Source organism: Haliotis rufescens, unplaced genomic scaffold (genome assembly GCF_023055435.1).
Source record: "Haliotis rufescens isolate VD_foot unplaced genomic scaffold, xgHalRufe1.0.p SCAF_24, whole genome shotgun sequence".
In the NCBI taxonomy this organism is placed as follows: Eukaryota; Metazoa; Mollusca; class Gastropoda; order Lepetellida; family Haliotidae; genus Haliotis; species Haliotis rufescens.
In genome coordinates this window covers 2554653-2569495 of record NW_025963935.1, presented here as the reverse complement: position 1 = coordinate 2569495, position 14843 = coordinate 2554653, and the positions used below count along the sequence as shown (strand labels likewise).

Here is a 14843-nt window from a genome sequence, read left to right as displayed (position 1 = left end):
ACGCGTTCAGAAGACCCGTTCCAAAACATTTGTATCAGTTTAAATCGTTAATAAACACTGAGTTGATTCTTCTAGCATGACATTTAATTTATGCTGTACAAAATGGTGACCATAATTATCCAAATTCATTCGAAGACAATATTTTAACTAAAGTTCAATGGTCAAACCTTTGATCGACGACATCATTCGTCACTACTCGCCCCTTTCCGTAACCAATTCGGCTTGTCCCGGAATAACACGTGTTGGTCACGAATGCGACGACACATTCGCAGATTTGCTAAACTGGTTCCATTGTTTGTACACGATGCATATACGCAAGCTCAGCTCTTTTTGCCTACGAGTTTAGGTAGACTTGGCACCAATAGAAAACACAAGTACGAAATTTCTGCGGCTTTAAACCTTGCCCCTCTATTAAAATTGTAAATATTTGCATTTTAGCAAGTGTACAAACTCCCAACAGATTTTGTCTGTTTCTTGAATGTACTAGACCGGGCAATAGATATACCTGGATAATAAATTGAAATGGAATCCAAATCAAGTCTAGAATCATTTGGCAAGTCTAGATTGCTTCAGCTCAAATAAGCTTTAAAATTTTGTTCTGGGCTCCATTTGGATTTTACCTTTCTATTTGGTAGATATATGTGTTTAACCTAACTTTTATTTCTGGGAATATATGCATGTCTTGTCTTGTTCCCCAACGCAAGTATTTTGAATAATGAAATACGCTCCACTTTCCCTTAAAATATCACCCCCAAAGAGAACATGTCAAGTCTAAGCTGTAATAGTTAGCTGTAACGCCATACAAATGTTTTGTTGACAAATTCTATATACTTGTCTTCTGTACAATCCAATAAATTCCTTATATGAATGAGTTTATTCCGTAAAGGGGCCACCGGCCCATTATACAAGGTACATTGGATAAGTCAAGTCACATGTACAGAGAGCGCTGATTATTACACCAGGGAACCGATTCACAAAAGCGCCCGCGAGCCCTGAGCAAGCGGTCAACACTCATCGGAGTGCTAAGAAGGATGCACATAAGGTTACTGAGGCCGGTCATAACCCACAAACGCCCCGTGGATCGGGTTCCAACACATGTTACACACACTGGCAACAACCAGTCTCACATTGTTATAATGGCATAGTGCTACATGACAGGCACATCTTTAAGAAGAGTGTTCCTTTTCTTGAGAGCGAGAAATACATACTTTGCAAATATTCTTATAACATAGAGGTTGCAGCTATATAATTGTTTTAGTTTATCCAGAGTTGGACTTATGCAATAATATTAAGGAAGTACCTGTTCCCTTAAATTCAAATAGAATGGACACTCGAGACAAAAGTGGAATTCAGTTTCTATATATGGCACAATACAAAACAGACAAAGACGTTCTGGCCTTGGTATTTTATAATGCCTACCTGCCTCTACCAATAGATTATGACTAGAACAGCTAAACCTATACCAAGTGTTGTTTGATAGATGGCTATATCAATACAATTAGTCAGATGTTCATAATTAAAATTTTCCTTGACAGAGCAAAAATATTCCAGCTTAGAATAACATTCTAAATTGTTATTCCATGTTTGTTGGCAGATATCTTTACATCTTTGCTTAAAACACAATAGAAATGCATTTTTATTTCCAACACCTTGCTGTAACCAAACTTCCCCCAAACCATATGAATATAACAAAGATTTAACATTAGTAGCCCAACAAGCTTTACCACTTTCTGCCCTTCTATACTAAAATCATAAGAACCTTTCATGATAACATTAACCTGACAATGACCTTAACCAGAATTTTATAATTTTTATGTAATGCAAAACCTTTTGTGATTCACGCACAGGGTGGTCATACCCGTTATTGACTTTGTGACTTTGTCGTTTGACCCCCTACTCCATTTTGATCTTCTGACGTCAACGTAACAGATGTTGTTCAGGTCCCGTTGACATTTTCTTATGGTCCGATCATTCAGCTGCTACAGCGTCTGCATCATTTTGTTCTTGCTGTGTTGTATTTCAATCCAGAATATATTTTCTCCGTGCACCGTTTCTTTATGTGGCTAGTATATATATATTACGAATTAATCTAAACATTCGACCATTAATACCTCCTTTCCTCAATCTGAAGAGTAAGCCATTCCTATACACAGAGTCGAACGCTCCTTTCAAATCTATAAAGGCACCATACATCCTGCCGCGTTTTAGAGACAGATATTTATCTAATAAAGTATTTACAATAAAGATATTGTCGGAAGTTTGGAAGTTTGGAATCCCTTTCTAAAAACTGCTTGCTCGTTAGTTATAAAATGTTAAAGAGCAGACCACTTTGTAAGTCTGTTACAAACAACGTTTGCAAAAAAATTGCCTGCTACTTCTAAAAGTGTAATAGGTCTATAGTTAGAGGGATCATTTGGGTTACCTTTCTTGAAGATAGGAAGTATAACGCCATAAGACCACTGATCAGATCTGGATAAGAGCCACTTATGAATACTGCATTAAATAATTGTAATAACATGTCCAGACATTTAGGTGGGGCATTCTTAAAGAAATCCACAGGTATCCCACTATAACCAGGAGCTTTGCCACACTTCATATCTCCAAGAGCTTGTACCAATTCCTCTAGAGTAATAACAGTGTCTAGCTCACTTTCGGGAATAACTGTATTTTCTATCAACTCATCACCAATGGATTTGACAAAGTCATCTACAAATTATAAAACTCAACAAAATCTGCACTTTCTCGGCAACCTTGAAACACTGACTCGAAATGTTTACTCCAGTGATTAACAGATATATTTTTAAAGGGGACACAAGTCCTTTTTGAGACTAAAGACCAACATATCTTATTATTACTTTTTTCTAAAGAAGACACCAGTTTTTCAACCAAAACTGACCTGTAATACTGTCATTTAGATACACAAATTTCTTTATAGTATTTCCATGCCGGTGAATATAGCTGTCTATCAACTTTACTGTTGGAGGCATGAAATGCACGCAACAACCTGCGTGCATCGGCTCGTGCTTCAACACATTCCTTGTCGTACCAGTTACCTCCCCTTCTATCATCACTTCTACGTAAGCTTGACTGAGGAGCTCTACAGCCTTTAGCACAGGCTTGCATAATGTTTACGAATGAAGTTACAGCTCTTGTTCTACAATTGGCAGGATTATCTGAGAATCCACTAGTTCTACAAACCGGTAAAGTATTCCAGTTATGATTAAAGTTTGATTTCAACTCTTCTTTCCAATATAGTCGACTTTTTGGTTTTACATTTTTTTCTGCACATTTCTCATTTATTATTGTAAATTATAATGCGAAAGTCACAGTAAATGGCTCGATTCTACTTGGTTCGCAACCGAGAAAGATGAAAACAATGGAAAGAATGTTCAGTCGCTAGAACATAGTCTTCCACACTGTGACCGTTGTTAGCATAACATGTAAAAGTACCAATCCCTACATCTTCACCAATTCGCCCATTACAGATGCTAAGGCCTGTGAGTTTGCAGAAGCCTAATAGGGGATGGCCTCTTTTATTAATAATGCTATCCCGTGAAGACCTAGGTAAAAAGTAACTATCTTCCACACAATTAACGTCATCATCGACGGGTAGATGTGTGGAGTCATCGTTTACAAGATAATCAGGGCGACAACTGGTTCTAGCATTCAGGTCACCCTTGACTACAACATGACAACATTGGTTATCTGACCTGAAAATAACATTATCATTCTCTAGGATATCAGGTTCAGCTGGTAGGCACCAGGTTCAGCTGAGTAGGCACTTGAGTCGGGTGGCGAGAAATATACAAGACCCCAAAACATATTTCATCACTCATACTTTCAGGACTTTGGATCTTAAGCCACAGTATTGTATTTATAACGGTGCATAAATCAGAAAAAGCGTCTTTTACTAATACAAGTAGTCCTCCGGAATTCTGATGGCGTGTTCATTTTTGGTTCGAGTGTTTCCACAACTGTGTATATCACAATACACAATTTTGATTTTAATCCTTTAATGTTCCTCCAGACTCCAGTAATCCCTGAATATTCATCACGCTGGCCTTGTCCGGAATGCTACCCTACTGGTGGAGTTTCTCCTGGGTCATGAATATTTTCACTGGAGGGTGGTCTAGGTTTGAACCGTCTAACTAAAGTCAATTTGGGAGTATCTGGAATGGCTTCATCGAGTTTATATAGTTCGTTGTCTATCTGCAGCTTGGTGTATCTCATCACAGAGAAACACCCATCTTGTCTGGCCTTGTCCTTAAAAGGTTTTAATTTTCGCCGAGTATTCCTCTCATCATCTGTGAAGTCATGTGACACACTGATCTTTTGGCTTTTCAGATATTTGGCCCCCATCATTACTTTCGACTTGTGGTTAGGTTGGGCAAATGTGACGAGCACTGGTTTGGGACCGGATACCTTGGAAGGTAGTCATCTTACATTAAGCACTGCAAAATCTTCATATTTAATGTTCATAGTTTCGGTCATCACCTTGGTTACGGCATCGAGGGTATCTTCAAACGATTCAGCTGACTGTCCTTCCACGTTATAGAAAATCACGTTGTTTCTTTTGGCCTGGCTTTCCATAGAGTTTATTTTGCGTGTAAGATGTGACACCTCATCTCTCAGTTCTGTATTTTCACTGACTAACGACTGGATATCTGGTTCCATGTTATTCATTCTTCGTGTCAAATTTGCAAAGTTTTCAGACATTTCTTTCCTCATATTTCGAATTTCCACCAAAAGCGCAACACTGACAAGTACGGTCGCTTTCATGAGCGCACCTGTCCCCGTTCGGCACGTGCAGCATGGCGACTCGCGTGGATATCACTCGCTTCACTCTACCATACATGAATGCGACAAAAGTACCCGTGAAGCATCCGATGTTGCTTCTATATGTTGTTAGGTCACAACCCATGATGCTTCCAGGGTATGTCCCTGGCAGGAAGATATTACATACCCCCGGCGTACCATCAACTCATCAAAGACCCCAATCAGCCATAATCCCGTTGTTTATATTACTGGCTTCATCCTTTGTTTATGTCACTGACTTCACCGACAATTGTCATCACTACCCTTGTGTGTACACAACAGGCTTCTCTACTCCAGTATAACAATATCTACTCCACTGTATAAACACTGCCTCCTACTTGTATATATCTTTGCCAAACACACTGCCTAAACAGGCCCTAGTCATACCAATCCCTAAACCTAATAAACCAGCTAATCAAGCTAACTCATATAGGCCAATATCCCTAACTTCAAACTTATGTAAAGTAATGGAATCAATGGCTAAAAATAGATTACAACATTACTTAACCCAAAATAACATCATAAACCCAGATCAAAGCGGTTTCACTCCTGGCCGCTCAACCCTAGATAACCTCGCCCGACTAGAACAAGATATTAAGACAGGACAACTAAATAAACAATATACCACAGGCATCTTCTTAGACTTCTCTAAAGCTTTCGACATGGTATGGCACGATGGGCTAATACAAAAACTTAAAAAAATAGGACTCAAAGGTCAGATAATAAACTACATCCAGGACTTCCTAAACAATCGTAAAATAACCGTGGGTATAGACCAAACTCTATCGGACCAATGTCCCCTAGAAAATGGTACTCCACAGGGCAGTATCCTCAGCCCCACCCTCTTCAATATAATGATAAACGATCTATTCGAGGGCCTATCCCCTAAAGTAAACACATCAAAATTCGCGGATGATGGAGCCATCTGGATCCGCACTAAAAGCATGAACATGGTCCAAAATCTACTCCAAAAATCTCTTAATAAAATACAACAATGGGCTGACAAATGAGGCTTCTCCCTTAACTCAGAAAAAACAACAGGAATAGTATTCAAACATAAAAACATGAAACCCGCCTCCCCACTCCTCCAGCTAAACAATCAAACAATCAAATTTCAAAAACAAACCAAATTCTTAGGACTTATTTTCGATGAACATCTCACCTGGGATGCTCACATCCAAAACCTAACAACTAAATGCAGTAAAGACCTAAACACCCTAAGATGCCTAACTGGCTCTAACTGGGGAGCATCCAAAGATACCCTCCTCTCTCTCTACATATCACTAATTAGATCAAAACTAGACTACGGCTGCGCCATATACAACACCCTAAACAACTCTCTATCTAAAAAACTTGACTCAATACAATATCAGGCTCTCAAACTAATTACACGCACCCAACATGGCACCTCCTACACCTCACTTCAGGCCTTAACAGGAGAAATGCCACTAAGTCTACGCAGGGAACAGCTAAGCTTAAATTTCTGGGCCGCGTCCCAATCAAACCCTCTCATCCAAAACTTAATAAACCAAAACATCAGCCCCAAAAACCAAGCTCTAGCTCGTAAACACCCCTTACTTACCCCAATATCCCAAAGAATAACAAACTACCTAAATGAACACCAAATTAAAAATCTTAAACAAAACTGCAAACAATCAAATATCTTCACCCCTAAACTTAAAATACCCAAAATAGACACAACACTAGCTAGCCAAATAAATAAACAAACCGACCCAAACATAGCTAAAACTACCACACTAGCATACATACACGAAAATTGGCCAAATTGGTGTCACATTTACACGGACGGATCTTCAGATCCGACCTCCAAACACACAGGTTTCGGAGTCCATACCACACAACCAACTAATACCACACGATCCTTCCGACTCCCAAACAACCAATCAATATTCACGGCAGAACTAATGGGCATGGCCTCAGCCCTCCATAATCAAGAATCCAAAAAACACAAAAATATCCTAATACTTACCGACTCCCTAAGTGGACTGCAAGCCCTCCAAAACAAAAATACCAAAAACCGACCTAAATTAATAAATCAAATAATTAAAAGCTCCAACGACCTAACTAAGGCAGGCAAACAAATAACCTTCTTGTGGATACCCGCCCACGTAGGAATATACGGTAACGAAAACGCCGATAAAGCAGCTAAACTATCCCTCAAAATCCCAGAAATAAGCTTAAACTTACCCATCTCAAAATCAGAAATTAAAAGTGTAAACAAGCAAAAACTCACAAAAAAATGGCATAACCTATATCTAAACTCAAATAGCCAAATCAAAAAAGTGCTCAGCAAACCACTAACCAAACCCAAAATTCTCCATCCATCAAAAAAAATCGACAGAGTAATCACTAAACTCCAAACAGGACACACCAACCTAAATAACCACCTGAAAAAATTTAAAAAACACACTACAGGTAACTGCCCACACTGCAAACAACCAGAAACCCCAGAACACGCACTCATCCACTGCACACACTACCTAACACATCGAACCGCATTACAAACCACCCTCAATCTAAACAAGGCTCTAACTCTAGAAGCAATACTAAACCCACAAAATAAACTAGAAAACTTCAAGGCCTTAGGCGTATTCTTAATAAAAACGGAACTAATAAAACGCATCTAAAAACACAATAACCTACCAAATCAAAATCACATAAACAAACAAACATCCACCATACCCAGCTCCCTTAGTTCTCCTCCCCAATCCCAACGGCATCTATTCCAAATCTCAAAATTCCCAATTTCTATATAAGCAACCCCTAAAACCCCCCTCTTGGGTTGCACAGACCACCTTCGCCCCTTTCGGAAACACATTAAATGGCCTGGCCGGGCCCGTGTGCGAAATACGCATCAGTCGGAAAGCGCACGTTAAATCTCCAAAGTAAGTAAGTAAGTAAGTAACACACTCTGTAAATCACTTGCTTGATAACGGTCTTAGAACCTACACCGAAACGTCGCTCTTAATTGTAATAAAGAAGTTGTTCATCCATAAATTCTTATCCTTACTTAGCTAGATATTTACTTTGTCTTTATTCAAACAAATCGGACCTTATATATTTCAAGCCAAGATACATTTGAGTTTAAAGTGTGCATTGTGGTGGACCCGTGAAGATTTCGGAGAAGAACAGGTCTTCAGCAACCCATGCTTATCGTAAAAGACGACTATGCTTGTAAGAAGCGACTAACGGGATCGGGTGGTCAGGCTCGCTGACTTGGTTGATGCATGTCATCGTTTCCCAATTGCGCAGATCGATGCTCATAATGTCAGTCGCTGGATTGGTTAGTCCAGACTCGTTTGTTTACAGACCACCGTCATGTAGGTGGAATATTGCTGAGTGCGGCGTTAAACAAACAAACAAACAAACAAACCAAAACAAAAAAGCATTGTGGTGATTATTCAGTGTAAACTATCTTCACTTTGTTATGGTAAATAAGTACCCTGAACCCATAGCTTCGATTTCATCCGGGTTTGGATAGGAGGGCGCTTCAAATAGCCAGCCAGTCAAATAACTATTTATGAGCGAGAGCGGGGCACCAGTCAACTGAGGCGCAGCAATTCGCTGAGCGGCCTTAAAACAAACTGACCCGTGAAGATCCGGGGTAGAATAGGTCTTCGGCAACCCATGCTTGCCGTAAAAGGCGACTATGCTTGTCGTAAAAGGCGACTAACGGGATCGCTGACTTGGTTGATGCATGTCGTCGATCCCAATTGCGTGGATCGATGCTCATGATATTAATCACTGGATTGTCTGGTCCAGACTCGATTACTTACAGACCGCCGTCATATAGCTGGAATATTGCTGCGTGCGGCGTTAAACAACAAACAAACTCACTCATGAGCGAGAGACGGAGATGGTGACGTCACGTCCGCCACGAAGAAGAGATTTCAAACAGGTCCAGGATATGTACCAATCATATTAGAATAAAACCCATGAAGATCCGGGTTAGAATTGGTCTTCAGCAACCAATGGTTGTGGTATAGAGGCAACTAACGGGATCGGGTGGTCAGGCTCGCTGACTTGGTTGATGCATGTCATCGTATCCAAATTGAGTAGATCGATGCTCATGATGTCAATCACTGGATTGTCTGTAATATTGCTGAGTGCGGCGTTAAACAACACACAATCTCAATCTCAATAATATTAGAATGGCAAAAAAATACACTGGACAATCTTGACCATTAGCCACAATTGAGGAGGCACACATGTTGTCAGTCACAAAGAAAATGGGCATTGTACATGATCACTTCAGCATCGGCTCATCCTCCCTGCTCCAGGGTGATATTTCCTTTGAGTTATGGTAAATACCCTGGACCCACTGGAGTCTGATGCAAAATATACCTCAATTTAGTATACACGTATTTGCGGGAGAAATTGTGTGGGAATTACTTTTATATAAAGACATATGGATGTGGTGACGTCACTTCCCAAAACGAGGCTACACAAGCAGATAGGTCTTGGGTATCCTTGTAGGACCCGTGAAGATCCGGGCGAGAATAGGTCGTCAAGCTATGCATGACCTAACAGACGAATAACTGGATCGGGTTGTCAGGCTCGCTGACTTGGCTGATGCATGCCATAATAGTGAGTGAGTGAGTTTGGTTTTACGCCGCTTTTAGCAATATTCCAGAAATATCACGGCGGGGGACACCAGAAATGGGCTTCACACATTGTACCCATGTCGGGATTCGAACCCGGGTTTTCGGCGTGACGAGCGAACGCTTTAACCACTTGGCTACCTGACCGCCCCGGTGATAAAGTGAAGAAAGAAATAACGTATAAGACACTATAAACTTATCAATTTCTTATATAAACAATGTTCAACCAAACACGAGATTATCGAAGGTTCATTCATACATGTTGTGGCCTATGTTTACGTATGATATCATATTGAACACTGACAAATATCCCAAGTGAAATTAATATGTAATATGTATAAGAGATATGCAAAATCTACATCACACTTGAAACTGTAAACAGCAGGATACAATGATCGTGTGTGCTTTCATTCAAGGACTTTCACCTTGAAGAAATTGCGAAACATGTACAACAATTTTGACTTATGACCTCACTACCGGTGACTGACTTTTGCAAAATGACGTGTTCATTGTCAACAGTACGCGGGATTGTACGCGGTGACGTTCGTTGATTCACGGATCGTATATACATACATATGACATGTAAGTAATCAGAAACATTCTGACAATCTGTTTACTGTTATTTGTTGTAATGTTTTTATTGAAACAAACGGAAATAGTCAGAAATTCCGATAAATACTGTTATCGTTGTGCGTGATTTTGCGTCAGTCATGGCGTCACACAGGACGGTAGCTTTGACAATTTCTGTTGAAAATATCGAATCATAACAATGTATCTATTTTTAATTCCCTAATTCTTCCTATGATTCTCTCCCCATGCATATTCTGAACGAATAGTCGAATGGATAGCTAAAAATAGGCGAAAATGCTACACTGTAAAATCTGTATATGGTAACACTGTAAAAAGTGCAGTTTTTCGAGGCAGCGTTCGTTTTCACACCTATCTTTTTTTGCTTGATTTTATCTAGGCACTTTTTATAGGTGACAGAGACCATGTGTCAATTGATTCCAAAATGTATGAGGAATTCAAGGATGCATGTATCGCAGCTGAGTTTGAAATACGCGTAATTTTACAGGCGTCTCATTACCGGCACACGTGAAACGTGACTTTGTAAACACTAAGTCTATCTATTATGGCGGAAAGTTCACTTCGGAGTTCGTGTTTGCGTATTTTCCAAAACATTCTAAACGATTCTAGGGTTATCAGCGACGTTTTGGATTGATCTGTGGTGGTTTGACAAAAGACAGATACCTGTGATCACTAAGATGCCAGTGGATGATATCACAGAACAGGAAATTTCTCAGAGTATACAAAACTGTGAAGTGTATCTGCGTGTCTGATGTATTTTGAATTTTATTCGACTTCCAAGTGAGGTTTGAAAAGGAGGGACATATATGTCCCTCTGGCATCCTGCCCCTGGGTGAAAAACAACAAATAACCAAAACCCTATCTACAGCTCTGAATTCATCTGGGAATCTGGTCAGTCGTGAGACGAGAGTGTAAAGAAGGTGTCACGCGCTGGGAAGTAGCTTGATTGAAATGGTGAAATGGGAGAGAGAAAATAAATATCTCGCCAATCAGAAATATTTCTTTTTAAATTTTAGCAGCAATAATATGCAACCCATCTCTATAGAAACAGATGTATACTTTTTCTTTGTTAAACTATATCGCCCACATGAGGCCTGTGCTGTACTTGCATATGCCGTGAAGCCAGCATTGTGTCGCCCTGGGAATTACCGATATATCGTATTTAGCAGAGAAAACTGCCAGCAGCTTCAGTGTTTACCCTAAGCTGGAATGCCGTGACGTCATGGACAGTATGACGTCACTGCCATTGTACATTTGGCACCACGTCAGCTGGGCGAACCTCGGCTCGGTCTGAGGTCACCGAGTGCAGCGAGATGTAAACAAACATGGTTTTTTTGTGTTTTTCACGATTAATTATAAACTTATGGCGCAAAACTAACACAGAAATATATGACGACATGCACAAACATATCACGAGGTGCGGTGCTTACATACTAATCACACATCATCTCTATTTACACTCAGTTAACAATTCTCTTACCTGATGATGCAAAGTTCCAAACACAACAAATGACAACATGTCTCACAAACGTTTTACAAGTTTTATTCATTTCCAAAAACAACAAACAGTTTCACGCAAATAAAGACATATCTACACACGACGATGTGAACGGCACACCACGTCAATGTCACATCACCCCCACCGTCTACACAAACACAACACTGACGTCACTGAGCGCCGCGGGACACGAGGAGATTCGCCACTCGCGTATGTCCCCAGGATCTCGCCATGTCGGCCGCCGTCTCCCCGTCGTTGTTTCTGGCGTCGATGTCCACCACGTTCAGAGACAGCACAAACTCCACCGTCTCCAAGTGTCCCTCAATACAGGCGAGGTGAAGGATGTTGTAACCGTCCTCGTCCACCAGTGACACATCGGCCCCTTTACTCACCAGGAGCTCCACCACGTCTGTGTGTCCATTCCGTGCTGCCCTCATCACCGGTGTCAGGCTCCACCCTCCTCTACTGTTGATGTCCACCACGTTCAGAGACAGCACAAACTCCACCGTCTCCAAGTGTCCCTGACTACAGGCGAGGTGAAGGATGTTGTTACCGTCCCCGTCCACCAGTGACACATCGGCCCCTTTACTCACCAGGAGCTCCACCACGTATCTGTGTCCCCTGTTTGTTGCCCTCATCACCGGTGTCCAGCTCCCTCCTCCTCTACTGTTGATGTCCACCACGTTCAGAGACAGCACAAACTTCACTATCTCCAAGTGTCCTCTAATACAGGCGAGGTGAAGGATGTTGTCACCGTCCTTGTCCACCAGTGACACATCGGCCCCTTTATTCACCAGGAGCTCCACCACGTCTCTGTGTCCCCTGTATGCTGCCCTCATCACCGGTGTCCAGCTCCCTCCTCCTCTACTGTCGATGTCCACCACGTTCAGAGACAGCACAAACTCCACCGGTGTCCTGCTTCCCCCTACCCTACAATTGACGTCGACGCCCCGCGACAGGACCCGCTTCACCTCCTCCAGGTCCCCGTCCCCGCTGGCATTATGGAGGTCCTCGCAGTCTGCTGGTGATGGAGTCGCTGTAACACAAAGTAAACTCTCTACACTTCCAGACATCTTCGTCATACATCTACATGGTTCACACCTCAACGTGGTGACACGTGACACGGTACGTCATCAACCACTTCCAACATGGCTGACAACACAACGATCAAGGGGAAGGACGACAGCTGGTTCATGTAATCAAATATTAGATAGATCTTATAAGACATGACATTGGAGTTTGTCAGTCTGTTTGTTTGCAATAAGATGGCAGAGTCTGATAAAGACAGACAATCCAGTGGTTGACAACATGAGCACCGATCGACATAACTGGGATACGATTACATGCAAGAAGCAAGTCAGAACGCCCACGGGTCTAAACCCCAGCTTGTTAATTGTTGGGGGGATTAAAGTGTGGGCTTTCTACCTGCTGGGTTCTCACACCTACCCTGTGTAGCAGGCTTTTTTGTGGTCGTCACTGGTGTCCTCGTGGTCCGACTCTGGTCGCTCGAGGCTGAAACACAGAACATGCTGTTCAGAAAACAATACAAACTAAATAAGCATTATACATACCAGATATTCCACAAAGTTTAGGATTTTAAAATTTTGACTGATGAATACAATTTCAAAACCATTCATCTTAGTAGAGGAATAATTATAAGGTAATCTAGCAACTAATAAATCACTCAAACGACTATCATGAATATACAACACAAACATTGAGATTGCTGTTCATCTGAGCCGCGCGTCTGTGTTGGATTGAGCCTTAAGGTGGTACTGCCAATACAATTGACTTGTTTCAAATTATCAGGATAATAAGAGACTACATTTATCAGCTTGTTATTGTAGAGACTGTTCATATGGAGGTTTTTGGAGTGAACTGTTGATGTGACCTCATCTCTTACAAAGTTGGACAGTGACAGTATCTACCACCTGCTGGGTTCTCCCACCTACCATGGGTCGTCACTGTCGTCATCTGTGCAGCCCTTTCTCCGTGACTCGGGTCGCTCGAGGCTGAAACACAACATATACTGTTCAGTTGGGTTGGGTTTTACAGGTTCTTAGCAATATTCCAGCAATATCTGGGCGGGGAACACTAGACATGGGCTTCACACATTGTAGCCATGCAAGGGAATCTACCTCGTGAATAGCGAATGCTTTACCCACTAGGCTACACACCACCCCCATATATGCTGTTCAGAAAACTATATATTGCAAGTAAACATTACAGCTACTGGCCTACGAAAAGCTTTTTCCTTCAATAAATGTGTGACTTTCAAATTTATTCACTGATAAACTTGATTTATAATACATTTGCTGTAGTAGAGGTATTGTTAACAGCGTTAGAAATCGGCACTAGTCCTGTAGTCCTTACCAAACTGCCCAATGGTAAAGGTATTCTAAGGAGTAGCAGAAATTGACCCATTTTAAGGGTTTGGCTATATGTTATCATTATAAGGACTAGTGGACAAAAACTGTTAGTTTCTAACCCTGATTAATATACCGTAGCATGGTGAATGACAAATTTTGAAAATCGCTTATATTTATTAGGTTTAGATTGCTGGAAAAACACTCCCTGAATAAACCTAAGCTGCACACTGCCTCTGTGCTACCTGCTGAGATATATCTCTTCTCTTGGTTGAAGTTGCAGAAACTGAATAGATTGTTATTTTGTTGTCATAATAATATAATCATACACCACACAACATAAATGAACATTACTCCACCAGCGATAGAAATTGGCACTCGTCCTATAGTCCTTGCCAAACATCCCAATAGTTCAGATATCATAACGACTAGGCTAGTAAACATATGTCGTTTTAAGGGTTTTATATGTTACAATTATGAGGACTAAGTACTAAACATGTGAGTTTATATTGCTGTACACAGAAGAAAGACCAGATCTCAAATAAACTGAAACACAGAATATGTGCATTTATCATATTGGAACATTACAACATGGTATTTCATCAGCTACCTACTCTTAATTCCCAATTATGGAATGATTATTATTTTAGTCTGACTTCTTTAGTTGTGGGTTGAATTTTTATGACAATGGAACGGTCCCCGCAAGTTGGCGCGTTGTTGAACAATATCAATAACAATAACAAGTTGTTGTTTGAGTATCAATACTGTGCATAGCAAATCTACATATTACATACAGATCAAATACTGAACATTGTTTTCTAATTTTCATTGCCTGCTATGTTATTACTGTATATTTAAATTATACTCAGGTATTTGTTGTCAGTGAGAATCAATGCACATCGTTATAACTATATTTTGACCAGGATATGACGCCCACCAGTGAAATTCTTGAGG

General features: G+C 40.8%; 1 protein-coding gene across 14 annotated transcripts in view; it reads right to left on the bottom strand.

Moving 5' to 3' along the window:
• Nucleotides 1-11552: 11552 nt before the first annotated feature.
• The window catches only part of LOC124127574 (ankyrin repeat domain-containing protein 50-like), a 436330-nt gene continuing 433039 nt past the window's right edge, over nt 11553-14843 (bottom strand). For 12 of the 14 annotated variants that reach the window (XM_048401968.1, XM_048401971.1, XM_048401966.1 and 9 more), the window contains 3 exons: nt 13476-13535; nt 12970-13035; nt 11553-12559 (listed from right to left, as the gene is read on the bottom strand). In XM_048401968.1, coding sequence (XP_048257925.1) covers nt 11694-12559; nt 12970-13035; nt 13476-13535 — 992 coding nt within the window. In that variant the 3' untranslated portion in view covers nt 11553-11693. The remainder of the gene's footprint in view (nt 12560-12969; nt 13036-13475; nt 13536-14843) is intronic. The other 2 variants (XM_048401972.1, XM_048401963.1) reach the window with 1 other exon arrangement.